Raw genomic sequence first — 24374 nt, 5'->3', positions numbered from 1 at the left:
CCATTTTGAAATGTGTCACAACAAACTGTGTTAGAGATCGTAGTTATTTTTTTTGTTTCAACTAAACATTTAAAAAAGAATACTTTGCAGCAGCAACAAGGGAGCATTTGCAGTGGGAATTCTTCGTCAGATGTTTATTGCATTGCTGTTTTGTTGGCCAATGAACAGCTTAACAAAGATGTTTATAAGTTCAGTGCATCACCTATGGGTAAGTTCACTGTTAAATCATTTTTCTTTCAGTCTGTCCAGGGATTTGTGCAAACAACTCAGAAAAAAACATTTACATTTCCAGTTAAAACTTTACTAAAGCCCTCTAAGCCTGCAGTTTTATGAAATCATATGTGAAGAATAGCACAGATATTGCAAATGTGATCTGTGTTTACTCAAGTGTAGACAAAGCAGCTTACCTTCCTCATCCCCCCCTCCACAGTTGCTTTATCAATCCTGAAATCCCATCAAATTAGCAGACACACTGTTAAGCACTGAAGCTGTCATACCATGATGAATATCTTGAATGAAAACACTGATGACTATCGCAGTATTACTATTCCTGCTTTCAGCCCAAAACAAGGTTATCTCACCTTTTATAACACTGCCTGTGGTATCAATATAATCCCTCCTCTCATCAGGTTCATCATTAAGCCTTTTTTATTCACCATTACACAAAGTGTTGTTATTGTTAATGGCATTATGGGAACAGCAGTAGGGTGATTTAGGAACTGGTTATGATATGAGGAGAACCAGTAGTTTAAAACATTAACCCTGACCACGATTAAGTATTTTTCAGCGCCCAGTAAGAAGCCGTGTCAATGGGGTTCTTCTCGAGATTTTGATGAATAATGGTGATTGCTACTCAACTTTTCAGAAAGTCAAGAGGTGTAGAAGAAGAATTGACTCTGTGATCAGACAAAAAAGTAAGATTTTGCCTCTGAGCTGTTTAAAACTTCCTTCTGTTCATGAACCTTTTGTCCTGGGTAAGCTGTGATAAGCATACAGCATAACAAACAGGGTATGATACCGCCGGCGCCGGCTTATATTCTAATACTGAATCTGTAGTGCGGCAATAGATGGAAGGTAACACAAGATAGCTTGAGGTAATCTGTATGAAGTATGAGGTATGAGGTATATTCATCCCTTGCACCAAATAATCCTCGCTGCTTTAAATATAGAATAGATAACTGCCATTCTGATGGTATTCTGGGGGAAATGATAGACGGTGAAATGGAGCCAAAATGAATGGGCCTTTAGTTGAACAGACCTAAATGCATTTCACAGGCCCAGCGGAATGGAGCTATCTGAATCAACTGTCCTCCATTGCTGCCAGAGGGGTATTGGAGACGGCTAAGGTCAAATTATAGAGGGGTTCAGCTTGCGTGTGACTTGGGAGGAATCTCCTTATGATTCCGATTGAGCCTGACTGTCAGGCATTATGCGACGTTATAATATCCCCTAAGATGGAGCACAGAATGGGGAGAAATTGCAAATCCTGGTGTGTGTAAAAGCATTGTCAAAAATGTAAAATCAAACAAGTAAAACCAAACCGCCTCGACCACAGAAAGGTTATGTGTCGGATTCAGATATTACTCATCTTTGAGATGGACATGAACTCTTTTTTTTTGCGGATTTAGAAAATTAAGAAAAAGGCAAATGTTTCACATGACAGCCCTCTCTTCTTGTTGGTGGAACATTTCCTGCACCCGTCCAGACAAGTCACAGAACTAAAATAAATGTGATGATCTCCGAGGCACTCCCAAGTTCTCTAATGGGTCTGTGCTTAAGGTGTAAATTAGTTACACAGCCTAGCTCATCACAGGCGCTGCAGCGGTAAATCCACTGGGTTGCTCCAGTTCCACCAGACATGATGGAGATCCGTTTCATGAACGTCGCTCATTAATATGCTAATGGTTGTCATTAATGGTTAATGATTACATTAATGAATAACAGTTCTTAGCGGGTCATGGCCAAGAAGAAAGGAAACGCGTAGTGATAAAGGTATGTTCGGTGTTAAAGCGTTGACTCCGGGGAAGTTTTTTTTGTAATTATTATGTTTTGTTTGTTGTTATGGAAGAAGAGCATTCTTGATAAAGCTAATCCACTGCACGATTAGAACTGTTTTTAATCGAAAATGTCAACCTTGATGATCCCAAATGTTCCAAGCATGTTGTTGGTTATCCAACACCTCGGAAAGCACCCATATACACAAGATGATCACCGACAACAACAATCACAGAGCTGGAAAGCTTTAACAAGAATGACAAATGGATTGGGATGGGAACAATGCTGTCGTTTCTCTAAAGCGGCCCGCGGATGGATGAATACACTTAAGGAAACGGTTAAATTAATGACATTTTCTCAACAAGTTGTCACTTTTTGGCGCCAACGTCTTGATCAGAATTGACAGTTAGGAATATAGAATGGAGTCTTTGTCACACCGAATCTGGCACAAATCTCTGCTGGGACGCAACATAAATCAACTTCAGAACCACGGACAGCTACAGCACAGCACAGCATACTAAATGGACGCTAAAATGCATGGGGAACTGGGTTAATTAGCACCACACTGAGGCTGCTGTGCCTCTAGAATTCCACGACCTGATTGCTTCCACAGATTAATTTATGCTGTTTCGGGTTAGAGATATGGTCTTTTCGGAGCCCGAGCATAATATGGAATTAATAAAGGAGCTATGGACACCCACAGTGTACTCCCCCTCCCCGCATTTTTTCACATGAAAACCTCTTATCACAACAAAATAGCATTTGCATTTCCTTATTTGCTACACTGGACTGGTGTTCCCTACAAACCCTTATCACAATGCTATCATCTTGCATACATAAATGTTGGATTTTGTACTACTATGATATCTGCATTTCAGTCAGACAACTCATGTGTTTCATTAATGTGTTTATTAGAAGCAGTATATAGTTTGAGTTGGTGTCTAGGCTTGGGCCTTATCACTCCACAGATTCACATATAACACTGAGTGATGATTATATAACTGACCCCCCAGCCTACAGGTGGAAGCTGGGGTGGAAGCTGGTTTGGTGGTGGGGCAGGCGAGCATCGCGAATGTGAAGCAGCAGCAGCAGCATTAGGCAGAACTGACAGCTTAAATAGAGCGCCAGATTCAGGGGAATATGTTTGATTGGTTGCAAAAGTGGCCAGGGGTGTTATATGCGAATGTATCATTGGTGCTCAAGTTGACTGCCTGAACTAGCTCGCAGGCTTCGCCCCATTAAGTCCACAAGAGTCCACATTAGGTATTCAACAAACAATTAATTGTATCATCATTTAATCTGTTTATTATTTTCTCGGTTAACTGATCAATTGTTCTATAAAATGTTGGAATAATGGATTGATCATCAATTACTGTTATGGGTATTATTCTGTAAATGATTATCTTTATTAACTGATAAGTTGTTGGTACACCAGTCAATCAAAAATGTCAGAAAAAGTTGGTAAATGTTGATCAGTGTTTTCCAAAGCTAAAGATGATTCACTTCGATATGAAAATAGAATAAATAAAATGAACTGAAAAATGTACATTTCAAATGCTAAAAGCTAAGAAATGTGTCTGTTTTAAGTTCAAACCCTTCTATTGAACTAGTTCTGATCAATGACATCTGAAATGAACCAAGTAGCCATTAGCATACAGTTTAACAGCACTGATCCCTGTAACTATAATTTGTGCTGTCATAGTCATTATGAATATGCCAGCATCTATTCGTTCACTTAGTAGCCTCTGCTGCATGGTGCTTTTAGCAGAGCTGCCTTTGTAGTGCCACTTAATGACTCATGGCTTATGCATAGGCATGCTCCAGAAGACAAAACCAAAAGAGGATTAAGCATTATGCTCAGCACCTTCGCTCCTCTGTCTAATGTGACAGCTCTCACAGATCAGGACTTAAACGCTGTTATCCTCTATGGAGGACGCTTTTTTCAACTGGACCAGCAGAGCAATGAAGATATTCAATAACTCCCATTGCTCCTTTTAAAACTAACTGCGGCAAGAACTGTACTTCGGCATAAAGTTATTGATAAGAGTGCCATTCCGCTTAGTGCGCACCTTTGCTTTCCTGAAAAGGAGAGACTGTTAACTTGTTATAATTCTGCCCACGTCGCCAACGTTAGTCATTACTCTTTTGGCGGGTAGTACAGAGGGTTACTTGTGTCTTAAGCATGTGACTGAGTGAGAGAGGGGGAACACATAGAGCTCAGGCGCCCATGCCTGCGTTATGCGCTGCTGGGGCGCGTAGCTTCCATATCTCCTGCGCTCCTCTACACAGCGATGCGCAGTAGGCGGGTCAAGTAGGGGAGAAGAACGCCGCTGGGGGTGAATTCACAACAGGATATGTAACGGTCTTCATGGGGTGTCTCTCCACGTCCTGCTAGCTGCATTCCTTCGCATCTGTCCGAGGCTGGACCCCGCCGGTGTGTGGCTGAAACGAATGCGCAGAAGCGTCTTTTTAGTCCTGTAACCGACAGCCCCTTTGCGCTCCTTGAGTCTCTCTCCTCCTCCTCCTCCTCCTCCTCCTCCTCTTCCTCCTCCTCTCTCTCCTCGTCTCTCCTCTTGACTACATCTCCTGCTGGATGATTTCATTTTGTAAAGTCATTATCCCCCAGAAAGGTCAAAGCCTCTGCTTCCAGCAACTGAATTACACTGGGATAAGACGACTTTTCACCCCCCAAGCGAAAGTCAAAGTTTCTCGCCGGTGTAGAACCGTGCGACGGATTGCTCCGGAGCAGCCTTCAGCACCGATCACTGTTCCCTCTTCTCGGATCCCTGAGTATGTACTAGTGTTTTTTGGAGTGCTGTTTTTTGCCTCTCTCCGCGGAGTTGCTATTGAATCCTCATAAACTGTGACATGAGTTTACAATATCGGCAGTTTAGAGGCACCGGGATTCAGCAAGAGAATGGGAAATACTGAGTTAAACTTTACCTGCAGTTCCAAACCGCGGTGAGTTCTTGACATCATGCATTTTATTTTATGAAATTTGGATGCATATAACATATAAAACCTATACACCACCTACCTGTGGATGTTTTCTGCAAATAGGTTTTGTTTATTTTCTGGAAATCAACATAACAGCAGTGTGCTCGACCTGGATAAAAATATTGCTGTGCTGTTGTAGGCTACATGTATTGCTTTCTGAGGCTTGACCATAATACAAGTATAAACTCCCACAGAAACACAGAAACACACAAACACACACACAGTCACTCATGCACGACCATGACTCACACTCACACATGCATACACAATCTATCTACTGCCGCTTTCAGGAAAAGCATACTCCATATTGCTTTTCATGCCTTGTCAGTACATACATGAGCACAATCAGACTCATCTCACTCCTTGCTTCACTCCTACCCCCCGCCCCCCCCCCCCCCCACCCCTTACCAATACAGCCACTCTATCTGCCTTAACCAACAAACATCTCTAATTTATATTCCTCGGGGTGTATTGGCATTCTTGCCTGTAGTTGATCAGATCTCTTACACTGATGTGTGCACACAGAACCGTTTGCCAAGCACCAGCGAGTCAAACAAAACCCAGCTTGCTCTAAAAAAAAAACAAAAAGAAAAAAAAGTCCCAGTGATTTCATAATTATACATTTCACCCTCAAGCAGTCACCCTGGAAGAAGGCACATGATTCAGGGCAGCCTTGTGGGACTGTCGGTGAATGCTCTGATTATCTGCCAAATGCCCTGGAAGAAAACAAATAACATTTTAAATGCAATCATATTGGCCCAAGGGTGGGCTGGCATTCGTTTTATTTGTAGTATTTAAACTTAACTTTATATTGAGCCAGTGAGAAATCTACAACAGTTGCAAAAAGGTTGTCTGGTCGAAAAGCTTTATGGGGGAAAAAAACTGTGAATCACCTTTGTAATTCTCATTGCCACTTGCCAGTGTTAGGCAGAACTGCCAGAGCCTTAGAGTTTTTATAGGACCACAACAGGGCCACTGTTCAGTGCTGTCCTCATCTATCCTGGGAGACTGGTGAACCCGACCGTGTCTAGGCCTGAAAGGCACACTGTCTCCTCTTATGAAAAGAAAGATTTCTCTCCTTGAATCGCTCCCCTGCCCCACAAAAAAGGAAGGAGTCACCCGCTTAACACATTTCTCAATTTTCCCATTGTCAGCATGTCCATTTCAGGTTTTATGTTTTTGGTGTGTGCTCTCCTTTTAGGTTGCTTGTGGATTTGCTTTTTCTGATAAAAAACAGATGGCTCTGATGAGCATATACTTGAAAATGAGACAAATTGTGCTCGAAAAACACTTTAACATGGCAACTGTGACTGAGCAGAGAGCCATCTATAGGCTTCTAGACTAATGCCAACAGGAGGAATTACACGCCTGACAGGGCTCCTTGTTCTTACTGTTAAGTGTTGGGTGCCTGATATGACTGGATGAGGCATCATCCGTAGGTGTGATTGCTGGGGAGAGAATGGGAGAGGAGGGAAAACGAAAGGAAATCTGCCACCCCCCACCCACAGCAACTGTAAACACATCACAAGGGAATGAAAATACTCTGTGGAGTAAATGGTTGTCTATTGCTTTTGGTAAGGGGTGGGTGGACTGTATGAAAGCTAACAAGTGTTTGATGTAATGAAGAGGGTCTTTTCTGGCGTGAATTGCCATGGAAGTATATTTGATCATAAAATATGTTTCTAAGGAAGGAAGTGGGAGTTAGGAAAAGACAGGTAAAATGTCTGAAATAAGCAGATAAGGTGTGGAAAGTAAAGAAATTGGCATGAAAGGAAGAAATTACTGACTATGCAGGTTTTAGTGGTATTTCGGGGTCAAGTTTTGCCAGGATCTGCTCAATCTCCACATCCCATTATTTTATGATAATGAGCAAACAGACCAGTTTGACTTTAATCTGAGCCGATGGAAAAGAGTGGGTAGAGATGACAAGATGAGAAAAAGGCAAAAAAGGAGAATATCTGTAAAAGTGGACTGAAAAATGTCTCATTGGGCAGTTTGAGACTGACACGGGTGATAAAATAAAAGATGTCAGATTAAGTCGGACTGTTGCATTAAACTGAACATTTCTCTCCGAGGCCAATGGTAATTGAATGTTGAGAGTGAACATAATTCTGTAAAAGCACGGACAGACACTTCCTTTCTCTTGCAGCGAATTTGCAGTGAGGCACAAAAAGTAATGTACTCAATGTCATTATGTTTGAAGTGGGTACTTCTTTTCACTAAAACAGGCTAGCATCAGTGATTCAACTAACATGACCAAGGACAAACTAAAGGCATGACTAAAATGAATTAGCAGGTAAATGTACATCAAATATCTCCCATGTGCTATGTATGTTATTGCCACAAAAATGAATAGTTATCACTCCTGTCGTGTTTGGGTCAAATCTAACCAATTTACTATTGTCATCAATTGCAAATATTATGTTTTACATTTGATTGCCTCAAGGCCTTATGATATCCTTCACAGTACCCATCTGTATATATACAATTGCTGACACTTATGGTGTTCCTGATCAAAATTGAACTCAATAGGAATAGAATAAGCCTAGATTATGTTCATCCATCACTTACAGATATACAAATCCACAACCATGTTGATTTTGGGATTCATTTTAAGTGTCTATTTTTTGCATTCTCGCTGCAGTTACAGTTTTCATGTAAACCAGTAGTCAAAGACATTGTTTACAGGTTAAAAGGGTGTTAAATAAAAGTTAGTGATTTAGCGATTTGAGATCAGTTAAAACTGACCAAACACCAAAGAAAGGCTGGAGAAAAGAACATACCAGGAAGGTTAAAGCTGCTTTCCAAAGGAAATGTTGAATGTGAGATCACATGGTTAATGTAGTGACAATCTCGACTTTCTGGTTCCTATACTGTATTATATGCCACATATAAATCCATTAGGTTGAGCTTCAGACAAGATGACAGGAAAATATCAGCCCTAACAGATTGCATGCTTTCTACATCTCTGTAAGGAAGTGAAGTAAGAATAGACCATTTGGCCAATGTACTAGTAAAAGACCTAAGCTAAATAAAAAATCCAGAGAGAAAAGTACAAAAGGAATGTATTGCAACCTGTGTCCCTGTGTGTGCAAGGCCACCAGCAGAATATGTCTATGTGTGTTTTACTGAGATTTATAGAAGCCTTAGTCTCTGTTTACTCACTCGGTGATATGCAGCCCGTATAAAAAAAACGTGCAAGAGAGAAGTTTTACAGTCTTGGTAGCAATTATTAAGGGGACTTTTCCCCTGTTTGCTTTCAGCTTGAAAATGTACAATAGCTTAAAATGATTTGCTACAACACCCTTGAAGATTGGAAATTGCACACTTAATTTTAAAGTGTTAAAAGCCTCACATGTACAGTACACACATATGGACCGCCAGCTGAGTAATTGATTGACTCCGCCTGTATAATTAATCTCCTATTCCTGCCACAGTCATCAAGGAAAAGACTAACACACACATACAGTCTGAGAAACAAACACACACGTACACAGACACGCTTTCTGTCTGTACTTGCATAGTTATATTGACAATCAAATATCAAGGTTTTTATAGAATTGATTCGCATTATTTTTTTCCTATTTCTGTTATGATGGGAAATTTTAATTGCAGAGTGTGAGGTGACTGGCTTCATTGCAACCCGTCTCCCTTAATGAATTGACGACATATTAAAAAAAGGAGCCTTCACTTTGTTTTTTTATCAGGCTATTGCCTCCTCCGGCAAAAATATGATCTTGCTTCGGTGACAGAACAAATTTGTTGACCTGTTTCCATGCTGGGCCTTGAAGATGTCTTCTGGGTAGTTGCTCCATCTTCATGAGCCACGCATTTTTATTAAAATATTGGTTGAAGGATAAAGTTTAATTTCCGATGTGATTTATTTTTACGCTCCTTGAAACTTGAGTAAGCAGTTTTCTAGAAAAAGGCAAACAAAAACATGTAAATTGTTTCATCCCTGTAGGCAAGGGATGACATTAAAATGTAATCACAAATACAGATCAAAAGTCACAAATTCATCCCTATAATCGTCAAAATATTTGCTAAGTCATTCCACCAAAGCATTGTGGGATCAGTTTATTTTACATTTGGATGGATCACAGATAGGATACATGTCTGTTATGGTGAAGAAAAACAACAGTTGGTCACCCTCTACAAGTACAGTACATGCATATTACATGCAATGTACAATAGTTTTCACACAGATTTTACAACCTGCTGTAAAGATTCTATGAGAATTACCTTTCTGTTTTCACATACTGTCAATTTGAGGATGAAGCTATAGCTGCATAAACATCAAGCTACATTAGTCGCAGTCGTGAGGCTTTGGCAAGGGTTAAAATACTTCTAAACTATTTTTCTATTTTTCTTCAAGACACATATTTGTAAGCCTGGAAACAGAGCCAAGAGGAGACACACAAGTCTGTTTTTCTATCAGTCCCGTAAAATTATGAGTTTTTAAATAATATCATGATATATTTTGAAAAGTTATATTGATTGTTTGACAAATAAAACCCCCAAAAAATAATTCCTATCCCGTTTTCAAGACGATGATTTCATTCTGAATTTTGGTTGAAAGATCGAATGGGATCTTGCAAAAAACAGTTTTTCATATTAGATCAGTTTATGATCCTAGAATTGATCGACATACTGTAACAAATCACTTGTGCATTTGTGGCACACACTGGCCAGGTTTAATTGCTACCTGGCTTAAATGTTGATCAACTTGTTCTCAACCGACCTACAGGCAGATAATCTTGAAGATTTGCTTATTTTTGTATAATCAATGTTCAAACTGCTTGATATTTCATGACGTTCACTCATTTTCTGAGAATTGCTTATTAACATGAATGGATGGCATGTTCAAAAGCCAGTAACAGAGAGTTGTTTGTGCTCAGCGACTCCTGCAGTAAAATAAGGTTACAGTAGATATAATTGATTTCCAATGCTCCATACAGTGACTGTGATTGAGGTTGGCGGTTCTTTTATTTTATGGCAAACCAAAGGGAATGTATAGCTACTGATAAATAGCCAATAACACAAGACGTATGACATATTATCTTGTTAGCTGCAATAACTTCATGGTGTTAATTAATAACTAACTTAATTTTTAATTAATGCTCGTTTACATTTTCTTCATCAGTTGCCTTTACTGTTCCAAATCAATCTAAAAAAAAACAAAAACATCAGATTTACGACGCGACATCGGGTTTTTGGTTAAGACACAACATCACCTTGGATAGGTTTGTGGACAGATCGTAATATATATATATATATATATATATATATATATATAGATAGATAGATAGATAGATAGATAGATAGATAGTTCATTACTTTATTGATTCCAATTTGGGACATTTTTGAGGGCCATCACACGCTTCGCATCCACAATAGAACAGGACATCACACACCCACTCAATCAGTACCTCGCCCCACTGCCATCCGGGCGCAGGTACAGAACACTGAGACATAAAAAGGCTTGCTTTAAAAAAAGCTTGGTTCTGGCAGCCGTTTCTGCCTTTAATAACAGGTCTTGCTAAGTGTTACTGCCATGTGTGTCTCCATCTGTTGTTGTCTGTGTTATTGTTTGTTGTTTATACTGTATATTGTATGTATACTGTGTACAGTGGTGTGAAAATGAATTTCCCCCTGGGGACAATAACATCTAATCAATTTATTACAGCTGCTTTCCCCATTTACTCTTAAAAGGAAAATCCCGTCCATATAAACATGCAAAAACTCAATTGAAGTGCTGTCATTACCAGTGTGCAGGTTGGGACACACACAGGTTACATCAAACACTGGTGTGGGGTGTGTCATTGGAGTACTTAATACTGTATTAGTGGCACATTCTGATGCCTCTGTTAAAAAAGGTCTACTTGAAAAGTGACTCTACATTTATGTTTTAAATATAAAAAAATACATCTTTTAAAAAGTTTATTAGCATCACTATTTTGGCCGTGTCCTTTCTAGCACAAGTTATCAAGCCAGAAATGTCTTTCCTTGTCTACACAAAAGATGGAAAGTTACATTTTTCAAAATATCCACCCTGGTGTTTGACAAATGTCAGTTTTCAACGACCTAAAGCTTGGTTGTACACAAAAGGCCAAAATCCATAGAAAAAGCCTTGTTTAGGAAAAAAACTGTGTTCTTGAGGATTCTGCTTTGATCACTTGAACGTAAAGACATGTCATTTTGTTGCAAATGTGGAAGCACAGTTTGTGGCAAAACAATTGGAAAACATTTCAATAAATTGTTGTAATTTTGGGTCAGATTATGTCAGATGAAAAAGGGAAAGCTAATTTAATACATTCTTCAATATGAATTATTTGAAAATATGCAGCACTGGGGTTCACGGACCCCAAACAATTAGAATGTTTCAGTTTGTGTACTCTTCTTATTAATAACATCTCTAAATATACAATCTCCATAAATGGTTCTGCATCATTATACTGTTATTGCAGCCCATGTAAATAAACAAAGTAAATATGTTCCTTTGTTGTGTGGCACCACTAAACTCATTTACATACAAAGAGGATTATAAGAGATGATGAATATTGCAGCTAAAATGCCAATCCTCATAGTTTAAGTACAACTTTACAGTGCTTAAAAACATGAAATGTTATTGCCTTAAATAAATGCAAAAATGTCCCAGTCTGGGATTAACAAAGTATTTTTAAATTGGAGTTTTGGGTGGGTAATTTTTTTTAAACCATTCAATCCCATCAGAGCTACAACATCTCTCGGAGGTTAAAAAGTAAACCCAGCAGTCCACAGAAACCACTTACACAAAGGTTTGAGCAAAACAAAACTAAAAGAACACAAGCACTTTTTCTTTTTTGACCCCCCTCACAGCAACACATATCTGCTTTTCATGCATTATTGCTTTGAGTTTTCATACTTTGAATTTGCATGTCTGGCGCTTTTATATGCCCATTTGTAGATATGCACGTGTGTGTGTTCGTGATTGTGCGTGGCTGCGCTTACAATGCAACATGTTTTGTCTTTGATGTGTTTTTTTCCGAGGACACGACGGGAGCTCATCCTTTGTATTTGTTTGTAAGACAGCCGGATGAGTGCAACTGGCAGTCATATATTATAATTTTACAAAGGCTGTGTTTTACCGCTGGCGCTAGTTTGAGAGGTATTGTTGACAGTGGTTGGAGGGGAAGATAACTGGGTTAATTAGGGCCAAAAACCTCATTAGTCAGCACGGAGGGGAAGATGTAAAGTTTATCAGTTCCTGTTTCCCTACTTAGAGGATGATTTCAGGGTTGGCTCGCAGAAAAATTACAAAGCGGATACTGTTGGAGAAATTCTAATGAAATGTTTTAATCAAGCCCCCTCCACCCCCTGCAAAGCCTGCGCCTACACTCAATCTCTTTTTTTTTCCTTCAAATGGTTTCAAAGTGTGAGATATCAGAAACAGAGACTCATTCAATTTGCATACTTGCAGTGCCAACTAAGAGGATCTGCTTTGGTGCGTGTTCCAGTCCAGGATATGAACACACATTGCCAAAACACACATACATACATCTGCACACACAAGGCTCAGGTAGGTGACCGATACGACTCCGTCATCCCAAAAGAGAGCAGATGTTTGGGCGATGAATGCTCTGTTTTGTCCCAGTCTCCAATGAAAACGGCTGCTGAAATGCTTCGAGAAAAGATTAGGGTTGGGAGTTCCCACATCTCATCAAGCTTACTGTATCCTCCAAAAGACAGGGTGATAGTCAAGATCCAACACTGCATTCAGTAGCTAGACCTATAACTCTGCAGGGAAGATGGGATTCTGGCAGCAGTACAACGTTACAGGAAGTGCTGCCTGGAAGAAGTGCTTCCAAATCTTGTGAAGACAGATACATCTATTCATCTCAAAATTCATAGATTGGTGGCAAAGGAACTTGTTTCAGATTTTCTCTTCAGCAAATTCAAACAAGATATTAACTGGCAAAGTGGCAACACTGGCAATTTAATTTAATTAAGCTCACAAAGTCTGCGACTCCATCGCATCATTTCTTGAATAACATCAATAACATCAGCCACCATGGCTTTTTTTAAATCATGTATTCCACCAAAATTACACATTTGCAAATGGTTTTCTTTTTTTTTATGGTAGTGGAAAAAGTGGAAATACAAAGAGAGATGTAATTTCACACAGAGGTTCCAAATAGCCTCAGGACATGCCAGGCCCACACTGTGTACATCATACCTTAATAGAACCACAAGTATTGCTCGTAATGAATAATGCCTCTGACTCATTCATCGTTTTGTTGACATTTGTTTACATTATGCCTTAGGGAAGAACATTTAAACATATGAGAATGTTATGAAAAAAATAATAATAATTACCTTTTTGAAAATGAAAGCATGTGAACATGTAGAGGCACAATATGCAAATACAACACCTTAATCTTAGCATAGCATTTTAAATAATTTCAAATCCAATCATTTTTATATCAAATACGATTGGCCCAAGAAAGGAAAAACTATTGGGAAACTCAGCTCTCTTTCTCTGCTATTGATCTGTTCAGCCTTTTGGTCATGTAACGACAAGACATTACAGATGACATGAGTCACATCGACTTGTTAAGTATTTTTGCAGCTAAAGTATTTGATATTCAGTGGTGATTACAGAATATAGCCTGTCATTATGACGGGCAGTGGGCGTAAAAATGTTGTAGCGTGTGATCTAGTGTTGGCTCTGCCTCACTCGAAGTGGCCATTTGTTTAATGCCCTCCTTTGTTGACCGTTTTGGCAGAACATAAAACACTTAGAAACATATATTTATTTCTTGCAGAAACACACAAGTCCTTGACATATATGTCATTTGAAAGATCACAAATATCTGCTTACTTAAGGCGTATACTATACAATTTTTTTTATCTCCAAATGTTTCAGAAATGTTTTTTGAAGGAAAAATACTCCGTCACATGACAAGGCTGAGACGATTTGGCAAGGGGGCCATTTCTAAACCTTTGGGGTCCAATAACGGATGTTTTCAAAAGCAGGAAAATTGCTTCTGACAGCTCATACTGTTATTTTAATTTGAACTTACCTTAATGACTACCTTGGTGCTCAGAGAGTTTATCTGGCAAGGTTTTGACATACTGAAAAGAGGTTATGAAAGCATTAAAAAACAAAACATTCAGTTAAAAGCTCAAATCTACATGTATAATTGGTGAAAGGCTGCTGTAGGATGCCACTTCCTGCCTTTCAAAGATATTATTCCTGGCATGTGCCTGTTCAGAGACGAACACCACATTACATTCATGTGTGGGAAAATCTATTCCCCCATCATTTGCACTCTACTCACAATTCCATTGAGAGGACATCACAGGAACAAACAGAGCTTTCATTTCATACAGAGGTTCCAAACAGCCCCGGGTTATTGGTGTCCCACGTTGTGCAAAATCATATTCGAGTGGATTCACTGCAGCCCGGGTGCTTGCCTCCTGTTTGAATTGAAAATTCCTTCTTGTTGAATCACCCAACATTTTGTTCCTTTTTTTTGTTCTGCCTAAAGGAGAAGCATTTTTCTAACATTGTTTGATGAAAAGCGGTGATTGCATTAGGTGGGATGTGTGACAAAATGCACTTGTAAGTGAAAATGGCATGTATCTGATCTCTTCTAGGCAATAGATGACAAAGGCTTAGTGGAGGGCTTTGTTTGGGTAATAATGTGATTATAAGGCTGGCACAGACCTGTCTGCAAACAACCAATGTGTACAGACAGGGCTGACATTGCAAGTGGGTGAAAAAAATAACAGAGGATGTGAGTCAATATTGGGTTTTAGAGGTATTTGAGAATGCAGAGAAGGAAGGGAGTGGGTTGTTTGAGGATGGAGAGACACAAACCAAAGACAAAAAGAGAGAGAGAGGAAGGAAAAGCAAGCAAGTGAGCAACAGGGAACAAAGAATGTTCTCCTGCATCAGCTTTTTGGACAGCTGCCTGTAGGATGATAGGATTAAAGAGTCTTTTAATGTGACCTCTGTGATATATTTGTTCTATTAACACACCATGCACACCCTTAAGAGATAGGTCACTCCATACAAAACATGCACTTTGTGAGTCAAGGCGATGTTTCACCTATAATATATTAAGTCAGGTGGAGGCGAAGGGTAGTTTTGGACTATACCAACAAAAGATGCACTCGTAGCTGTATTGAAGCCACATTTCCGGCAGTGTAAATATTGTGACAATACACATCATCATACAGCTATTATCAAATATGATGCTTCAATAAGACTATAATGGCAATCTGCCAAGAATGCATTCATGTGCTCCTTGGAAGGTACAAATTCCCATTCGGTAGTCCAACTTTGATGTGTTCAAGAGATTAAAGTAGTGAATTGAAAACAATATGCACACTACAAACACAATGGGTATTGTTTCATCGCTCAGCGGGTTAACAACACAGTTTTTTAAGGTGTTCAAATTTAAGGGGCATGAGTTTTTTCCTAAATGACGCTTAATTTGTATATGCCACATTTGTTGTATCTGCTTCAGAACTGTGTAGGTTTTTCCATGGTCCATGCTTCACCCTTCAACTCAGTTTCATCAAAATAGGGTTTATAGTCTTTCTGTGATCCTACTCGCAGACCAACAGACCAAATGAGCCAAAAGCCTTTCCTCTTTGAGTAAGACACAACCCTAATGTCAGACGTTGTCAAACCACACACACAAAGTATGATTCTGCTGTCTGTGTGGCTCTACGCTGCTGTAGGTGTAGAGAGCTAAGTGTGATGCTAGAACATCGAGCATGGCAGAAGATAACAGAAATGCCGGAAAAGACAGCTCTGCCTCTGTGCGAATAAACTATTCAACACCGCAGGAATGAGAACAAAAAATTGCAGAAGGACTCGTTCACAGCTTAAAGGCATCAACAACAAAAGAAGTTAATACAGAATTGAGAATATGCTCCGTTTCAGTATTGGGTATCTTTATCCCCGTTCTTATTTTACTCTCAGTAGCATGCTGTGGAGGTTTATGCCTGAACTTCTATGCATGAGATCAAGTCTGTAATGTATAAAGCACTGGAGACTTGAAAGTGGAGTCTTTGATTATTCAGACTGTGTGGGCAAACACATTGCAATTATTGTGCCAATTATTCTTTTGGCAGCATTCACATGTTGGACCATCAAAGCCTGGACCCGGTTGTGTGGACAGTTGGGATATAAAATGATATAATGTGTGATAGTTATCTTTAATTATGCTCATTGGCCTTCTTGTCAATTTGCTGCCCGTTTAAGAAAATGTAATGTTTAAAACTGGAATCCAGACCAAGGGGGAAAAAGCAAACCAAGCTAATGATAAAATACCTTTGGAACTTAGAGTGAGAACTATTAAGCAAAATGATTTGTTATGTTGTGTTTACACCGAAGAGACAAACACCTTTTGACGCATGCCCATTTCTGTTTTGGTACAGTACAGGCTCCTAACTCTAACCATTGTTCACCAAAGTGTTGTCCAATTGTAAACATGTGTAAAACTAAAATATATGTGTATGTTGGTTGGAATAAAATATGTGTGGTCTGTACATATGTGTCAAAACATACTGAAGGTTGATAAAGACTTGACAGCTCTGACACTGGATTCACATGGGATTTATAACCACAAGACTTCATTTCAGACTTAATCAAATATAAATGAAATCAGAGCCTGATGTCTTCACATCATAAAATACTACAGAGCTTTGAAAGGAATTTGTGCAAATGCTAAGACTGACCTACTAACCTTGAAACGTGACTTATGATTTGCTCAGAGGAACTCTAACACCAGTCTGTTCACAGGTGTTGGAGAGTACTATTGCAAATGTACAAAAAAAAAAAGGGTTGAAATGAAATAAAGCCTTTGGTGGCTCAACAAGGGGGTTTCAGTCGGAAAAATTAACATTCAACTAACATCACTTGAGGCAATTTCACATTTTTATGCACCGGGTGTAGCCTGCTCCTCATCTTTGCTTGAGGCTAATGGTGTGGAGCTAAATTAGCTGCTACTAGCATAACATATATGCACATCTTACTGAAATGTTGCAGTGAAGTTGTATTGTAATTTAGGTCCAATATTTTTAGATGAAAGGCTGGAATAAAACAATTGCCAGTGATTACTTATTATTTTCCTCCCCTTTTCAAATGTTATTCATGATTTTTTAAATGAAACAATAATGGCCAAAATGCATTATACCTGTAGAAAAATAACAAAAGAAAACAAAGTAATTATCCTAACCCACTGCCAGGCGAGCACATACTCCTTCCTCTTAACACATATATGTCAATTAGCAAAACAAGTATTGCAAAAACTGTGTGATTCACAAAAACAATGCAAAAGCAGTCACAATGAAGTTGTTGGATACTCCACAGACTTTTAGGTAACTATACATTGAAGGACATCTCGAGTTAAAACATGTTGATTAATTTCCGTGATCTGGGACCTCCAACACTTGATTGGCAATAAAATCCTATTATCATAATAGCACACCAACATAATAATGCAAGTGTTTGAACACACACACAAACACACACACAAATGATACAAACTCCCACACACACTGGGGTCAGGCAGGCCGAGTCCTAGGAGCAATGACAGCAACGTCCGACTGAAATTGATTTCTAAAATGACAGCTCATCTGGTGTTATTTAAAAATATTATTTGCATCCACAAAAATAGACAGCCATGGGGCTAATTATTGAGGATGTAAGCATGCAGGAGGAATGTAATTTCATCTTTATTAATACATTTTAAATCTTTCTCTATCCACCTTCGGCTCATCCCTTTCGGTCTGCTGTGTTTTCTGAGAGTAATGATTTTTGAAATGCACATCTGCACACACACCCACACACATGGTCATATGGCTGAGTTAACTTTACAGATTGTGATCAGAATACTGTAATGGGACTCAAACCCTCCCTACACACACACACACACAGTAAAGGAGTATTTTACAGCAGGGGGAGATGATTGACAGGTCTCAAGATGGTGATAGAGACAATTGTAAGCCCTGGACAGCAGTCTGAACAGCAGGTAGTTGGATAAAAGACAGCAACAGCAACTTTTTATCTATCAACATAAGTGTGGCTGTGGGTGAGTGTGTGTGAACACGAGTACTTTTCTTTTTTATATTAGCATTTCAGGTACAACTTTGGTTGGTATGTTAGAGTAAAGCAAGTGTTGAAGGAAGATGAGCACACTTTTCAAAACAGCTGCACAGCAATAAGACTTAATCGAATGAATTAACAATTGCAGGCAAAACTATTTCACTATACTATCTGAGTAAATCACAAATTAAGACTGCTACAGATATGGCTTTCATTACAAATCACTAGTCTGTAAAATGTGTCCCTTTTACCAAAACAAAGTTATTGTGGCAGGAGGGAAGGATGGAAGTGATGAATCATTACAAAAGGGATTTTTTGGTTTGTATATATCGTTAAATTGTTCTTTCTCCATAGGAGGAAGATTGATTCAGAGCACATCACAGTGCATTTCACTTTAAAGTGCTTGGATTTATTTGATGACTCATTTCACCAACAGCCCCTGAGAAAACCAATTTTAGTTTTGTCGGGCTGTTTCTTTTATTATAGATCCAACTTTAATTCTTTTTTTTACAAATCATTTGAATTTTCTAAAATGTCAAAAGCATTTCCTTTTGCTTTTTCTCTCATAAAATGTTAAATGTTTGGTTTTAAAACACCATGTTGGAAATTACAATGAAGGAAGTAAATTAAAGTGTGTATTAGAGTCAAGCAGATAGTGTTAGCTTATATTGATTGATATTGCAGTAACCCAAGGTATGAGTGTAGGGAAGTCTCCCAGCATGCCTTAGGGCATTGAACTCATTGATTTCTCACATTGTTAGCTGTGTTATTCGGTTCTACCTCATGTTCTACAGTACAATATTTCCACTATTTGGTTTTTAGAGAGGGGGCCTTCATAATTCAGGTGAATCATGATCTTCAGCAACCTCAAGAATACCTAAAATATGCACCGACGTGACCCTCATTAAAACACTTTATTGGAAATGATATTGCTTGCATGCAATGAAATGCACTGCTATTAAATTAGGTGAATTCAAATTAAATGATAGAGAGGAGGAATTAAAGGGAGTGAACTTTCATCTGTCGATGTTGAAAAAACTTGTATATGTACATCTGTTGTATTATGTGGTTTAGGAACGGATTAAACTTGAGGACAAGGTCATTGCAAGGGCGTTTTATCTATCAGTGATAAGGGGTGATGTTAGCACGACTGTTGTGTGACATTGGGGTTCATAGCTGAAGAGGTTTGTGAAAATGTTGAAGTGGAACATCGAGATAATATATGAAATTCAATATAACTGCATATTTGATATTAGTTCACACAATGGACACATTGATTTATGAAAAGCCTATTCATGGTTATATAGAGTAATAGGCACACTGCGATAGTTAGTGTGTGTTGTCTAGCACAAAAAGTGCCTTCCTATTACATATATATAAAGTGTATATGTCAATTATTCTTAGGCATATTTCTTTGTTGTTGTATTTCAAACAAATATGTAAAAGGTAGAAGAAAAAAAATTCAATAAATATTGATTTGTCATGGTTCTTGCATTGCTACTGGTTGTATTCGGTTTTATACCGTGTTCTACAATATGTCAGTTGTCTCCACACATCCACTTTTGCTAGATTTGGTCATTGCCAGTGAGTGTGGTTGGATTGTGATTAATATGTGAAAGAAAGGACCCCAAATTCAAAAACTGTGGGGTTGTGCATGAGTCTTTGGAAGCCGTTAAAATAGCAAGCCACTGTAAGGACATTTGTGCGTCATGTCTATGCATATTTAACTATTCGTGTGACATTTAGCATCCCAGTCTCATTTGCAAATTGTCACTACAGACACATGGTCAGAGTATTTAACATTATTATGAGTATTTTTAATATAGAACCTGTAAAAGCAAGCATTATTTGAAAAATGTAATAAAATCAGATTATCCCATTATCTTATTTTAGCTCATTTCCATCTTCAGTTCCTGGGAATGAACACACAATCAACAGCAACTAAAAACATTCATTTTTATGCAACACCATTACTTAGTCTCTGTCATACTGAGAATTATACAGACAACACACGTCAACATACAAATACCAGCAAATGTGGTTAATGTTGTGAATCCAAACAAAACTGCTCGGTTGTGTAAACACAACAAATGGTTTTGGAAAATGTTGCTCTTTGATCAAGACCCTAAATCCCAATTTGCTCTAAATGAGTAATTAGTAGAACAGTGCATGACATGATAATATGAAAACATAGCTCTGTATTATTTTGCATGGTCCCATCCAAAAAAAGAAGCATTTTTCAAAATTTGAATTTGATTTCTAAAAGTTTTGTCAAGGTTTTTTTTTTTTCTGTAACGTGTCTGACTAACATGTTGCGTTTGGTTCCATTAATAAAAAAAACAATATAATTACAGTATTAAATACAACATATGTAATATAAATATAGGAATTATAGAGAAAAGCAGCAGCATGTAAGAGGTTGCAGAAATGTTTTGCATGTTTTCTTGAGTAACTAGTAAATTCATTATCAACATTCTTAGAAATGACCAGATGATATCTTATGTCTTTGTAATAAAACCTTTTTGAATAATTAACAATTCATGCAACGAGCTGCGTCATGGTGCTGCTAAAGTTTAGTATATTGTACGTTTTCTTTTTCTTTGTGTGTTTTTATTCTGTAAGAGGGTATTTTTATGTATACTTATCTGAACCTTTGTGTTTTTCCGTAGGTGTTCGGGGGGCGTTGAGGTGATGCAGGTCCCCCGGTCATCCCAGTGGAGGAGCCAACTAATGACAAGTGGCTTTGGCTGCTGAACCCTGCCCCTCCTCCCCTCCACCATCACCATCCTCACCTCTCCTTCGGCCCCTCCATCTCTGATGGCTCTATGGGGTGTCCTCAGCCTGAGCCTTCACTGCTGGGTGTGTTTACTGTCTTCGGTAACAGCAGCAGGAGCGACAGCCAGCCTCCCCAATGACAAGCCAGGGGGCCCCCTGGACTGGCTCCTGTCTGATAAAGGGCCTTTCCACCACTCCCCAGAGTACATCGACTTTGTGGAGAAGAACCGGCAAGGCTTCTCCACCAGATACAAGATATACAGGTGAGTCATGACAGCAGGATGAAGGGCCACTTTAAACTCCTACTATATCACTGCTCCTATTATATGCATGATACATCTCCCAGCAGCCACATCAAACTGTCACCATGGTTGTCCTTTAAAAGATCGTCTGTGTATAAATAACTGCCACATGCATAATATGATTATGTTTGTGTGTTTATGAATTTAGATGAGTATAGCTCACAAATTCACAGTATTTTGTCCCTAACCATAGGCTATAATCAAAAGCATTCAGAGTTGCAGTGTAGTGTAGTGTAGTGTAGTGTAGTGTAGTGTAGTGTAGTGTAGTGTAGTGTAGTGTAGTGTAGTGTAGGGTCAATTAACATGAACAAACACTTGTATGTTGATTTTACAAATTAGCAACAACTGCGGTGTTCATATTAAGATGCCAGCAGTCAATGCAAACATTAAATGATTCACTTCTAGGTTTGTGAGCTAGCTTGCTCCAAAAAATGCTCTAATACATTATTTCCGCTGGAAAAATATGTAATTTTGGTGAAAATACAGTACGTGCCGTGGGAATTGAATTTAGCGCCATCATTCTATATTTTTCTAGAAACCAGTCTGATAAGGCTTATCTCTTAACAAACAATAAATCTCTCTTTTTTTTTTCTGTAGTCATATGATTGGTATATTTCCAAAAAGTAGAAACTATTGCTTTAAATGCAGTCAGCACAGCCGTGACCCAGTTCACTGTTAACAACTACAGCTGCCCCATGGCTGAGTACCTCCACTATACCATGCAACAGTCATTGCAAACAATATTCTATAATTGTATCAGCATCACTTTGATTGCATGTACCGTATATGGCGGTTTGGGGGGAGGGGGTATATATTTTCAGTACATAGGGTTTTACTGTATAAATCTAATGATTCAATATATTTTTTGGACATTGAAAGACATAACTAGATGTTTTTCATTAAAACTGCACCACAATCCAATCAACACTGTTTGTGTGTGTGTGTTAAGACAAAATATAAATGAAGAGCGGTGTTCATAATTAATTCGAACCGTCCCTTGTCCCTACCTTACCCTTATTAAAGCAGTCTGGTGGAAACTAAATTGCTTGCCATGAAATGCATCACAGTTAAATCAGGTGAAGTCGAATAAAATTATAGAGACAAAAAGGGAAGGGAGTGAACTTGCATCCGTCTTGGTTGACTTAATTTATGTACATCTGCTGTAAAACGGTTAAGAAACATATAAAATGGAAGACAAGGTCAATCCAAGGGCGCTTTATCCTAACAACTGTACACTTCTGTAGATTGACAGTAGTTCCAAAGCTTGCAGAAGGCTTTTTAGTGGTGTGAAAATACCTTTTCTTTCTAACTTCTTCTGTAACATCAAAATGCAATACAGCTGCATATTTGATGCACACAGTGGAGAAGATGAAGAAACCCTATTCATGGTTATTTAGTAGGCAGACAGCATTATTTGGCCTGTGCTGTCATGCCGAAAAGGTTTCCCACAGTCCGTGTTCACATCATCTTGCACATGCTGGCCGGACATTTAATGTTGCTGGCTGTATATCACTTTCAGCTGTCTTGCAAACCCTCAGGAGTCACCTGATCAGGTGGTCAAATGAAATATGTTGATTAGCAGTGGGAAAAAATTATGATTTGTCATGACAGCAACACAGTCCGAGGTATCGGCATGCCTCCAAATTAGCAGGGATTGTGTCATGAATCACATCCGTTGTCATTTAGCAGGATGTTGTCCAGACTCCTGGAAATAGACGAACAGGGTTCCTGACATCTATGGATCTGTGCAAGGATGCTTTATGGCTTTGGTGATCAGCCGCCGCGTTAAAGCTCTTTAATATTTCGTTCTCTGGCTAAAAAGGTAGTGATCCTTCGGAACTGAGCTGCATGGGCGGCAAGATTAATGGTCTTATCATGTGGCCAAGTGATTAGTGAGCTCTTAGTACTTATTACTCTGCATTATCACAGAATCCCCCGAGAGGTTTCTGTCAGCTGCAAGGTTGTGTTTGAGGCTCTCTAGATCACCACAATGCGGCATTGATTAATAGCGATGATATTAAAAGGAAAAACTTACCCAAAAAGTAAATAGCCTGTAAATCTTCCTACATTTTATTGACTTGGATTCATTCCCAATCGATTTTTAGAAAGACATCTAGAGAGAAGAGATACAGCTGTGGTTATGCTTCTGTTTTTTTTTTCTGCTTTGGCACATAATAGCAAGAAAGTGAAATGTGGTGATGATTTGGGGAGCTTACACCTGGAGCTGGCTACGACGGAGTTTTCTTTCATATGAAGAAAAAAAATATTTTTGCCGTGACGAGATTAAAGTCGACACGGCGACTTTAAAGTCAACATGTCGACATTAAACTCGAAATGTCGAGAATAAAGTTGAAATATTATGTCGAGTTTAATCTCGACATGTCGAGAATAATCTCGACTTTATGTCAATTGACACTGAAAACTATTCAGAGAGAAAGCAACCGCTCCACAGGTGCAGTTTGAGTCACGCATGGTTCTTACACTAATCACCACACTGTGGTTCTGCGCTAAAACAGCGAGGATCTCTTTATTGTTAAATCCAATTCGGAAGTATAATTTGACCAAATGATCTACACAAGCCATTTCGGATTCAGTGCAGGACCTGTGGGAGCGGTTGCTATGTCTCCCAACTAATTTCAACTTTATTCTCGACATTTCGAGTTTTATCTCGACACGTCGAGATTAAAGTCGACATAATATTTCAACTTTGTTCTCGATATTTCGAGTTTAATCTCGACATGTCGAGATTAAACTCGACATGACATTTCAACTTTATTCTCGACATTTCGAGTTTAATGTCGACATGTTGACTTTAAAGTCGCCGTGTCGACTTTAAAGTCGCCGTGTCGACTTTAAAGTCAACGTGTCGACTTTAAAGTCGCCGTGTCGACTTTAAAGTCAACGTGTCGACTTTAATCTCGTCACGGCAAAAATATTTTTTTTCTTCATATGTGGCCCTAATACTCCGTCGTAGCTGGCTGATACAATATTCAGTGTGGGTTATTTTATTAAAGAGAGTTAGTCCCCTTCAATATCCTTCCAGGAGGGCCAAACTTCATAGCTATGCTCCTGCTTTGAATTGGAGGTTGTTGAATTTCAAAATCAAGCTCTAACCCACATGCACTAACATATAGAGGATGCTTGTATCTCAGACTGCTGCAAAAGAATAAAAGCAGAATTGCGTTTTTTTCTTGTTTGACAGA

The 24374-nt window shown here is 38.8% G+C and overlaps 1 protein-coding gene across 1 annotated transcript in view; it reads left to right on the top strand.

Annotated features, from left to right (window-relative positions):
* The first annotated feature begins 4363 nt into the window (after nt 1–4363).
* Nucleotides 4364–24374, top strand: part of LOC134869800 (BMP/retinoic acid-inducible neural-specific protein 3-like) — a 46527-nt gene continuing 26516 nt past the window's right edge. Inside the window, exons 1-2 of the mRNA XM_063891709.1 lie at nt 4364–4956; nt 20764–21132. Of these exons, the coding sequence (XP_063747779.1) occupies nt 20912–21132 (221 nt within the window). The 5' untranslated portion in view covers nt 4364–4956; nt 20764–20911. The remainder of the gene's footprint in view (nt 4957–20763; nt 21133–24374) is intronic.

This window comes from Eleginops maclovinus, chromosome 9 (genome assembly GCF_036324505.1).
Source record: "Eleginops maclovinus isolate JMC-PN-2008 ecotype Puerto Natales chromosome 9, JC_Emac_rtc_rv5, whole genome shotgun sequence".
Taxonomy (NCBI): domain Eukaryota; kingdom Metazoa; phylum Chordata; class Actinopteri; order Perciformes; family Eleginopidae; genus Eleginops; species Eleginops maclovinus.
This window is presented reverse-complemented; position numbering and strand designations above follow the sequence as displayed.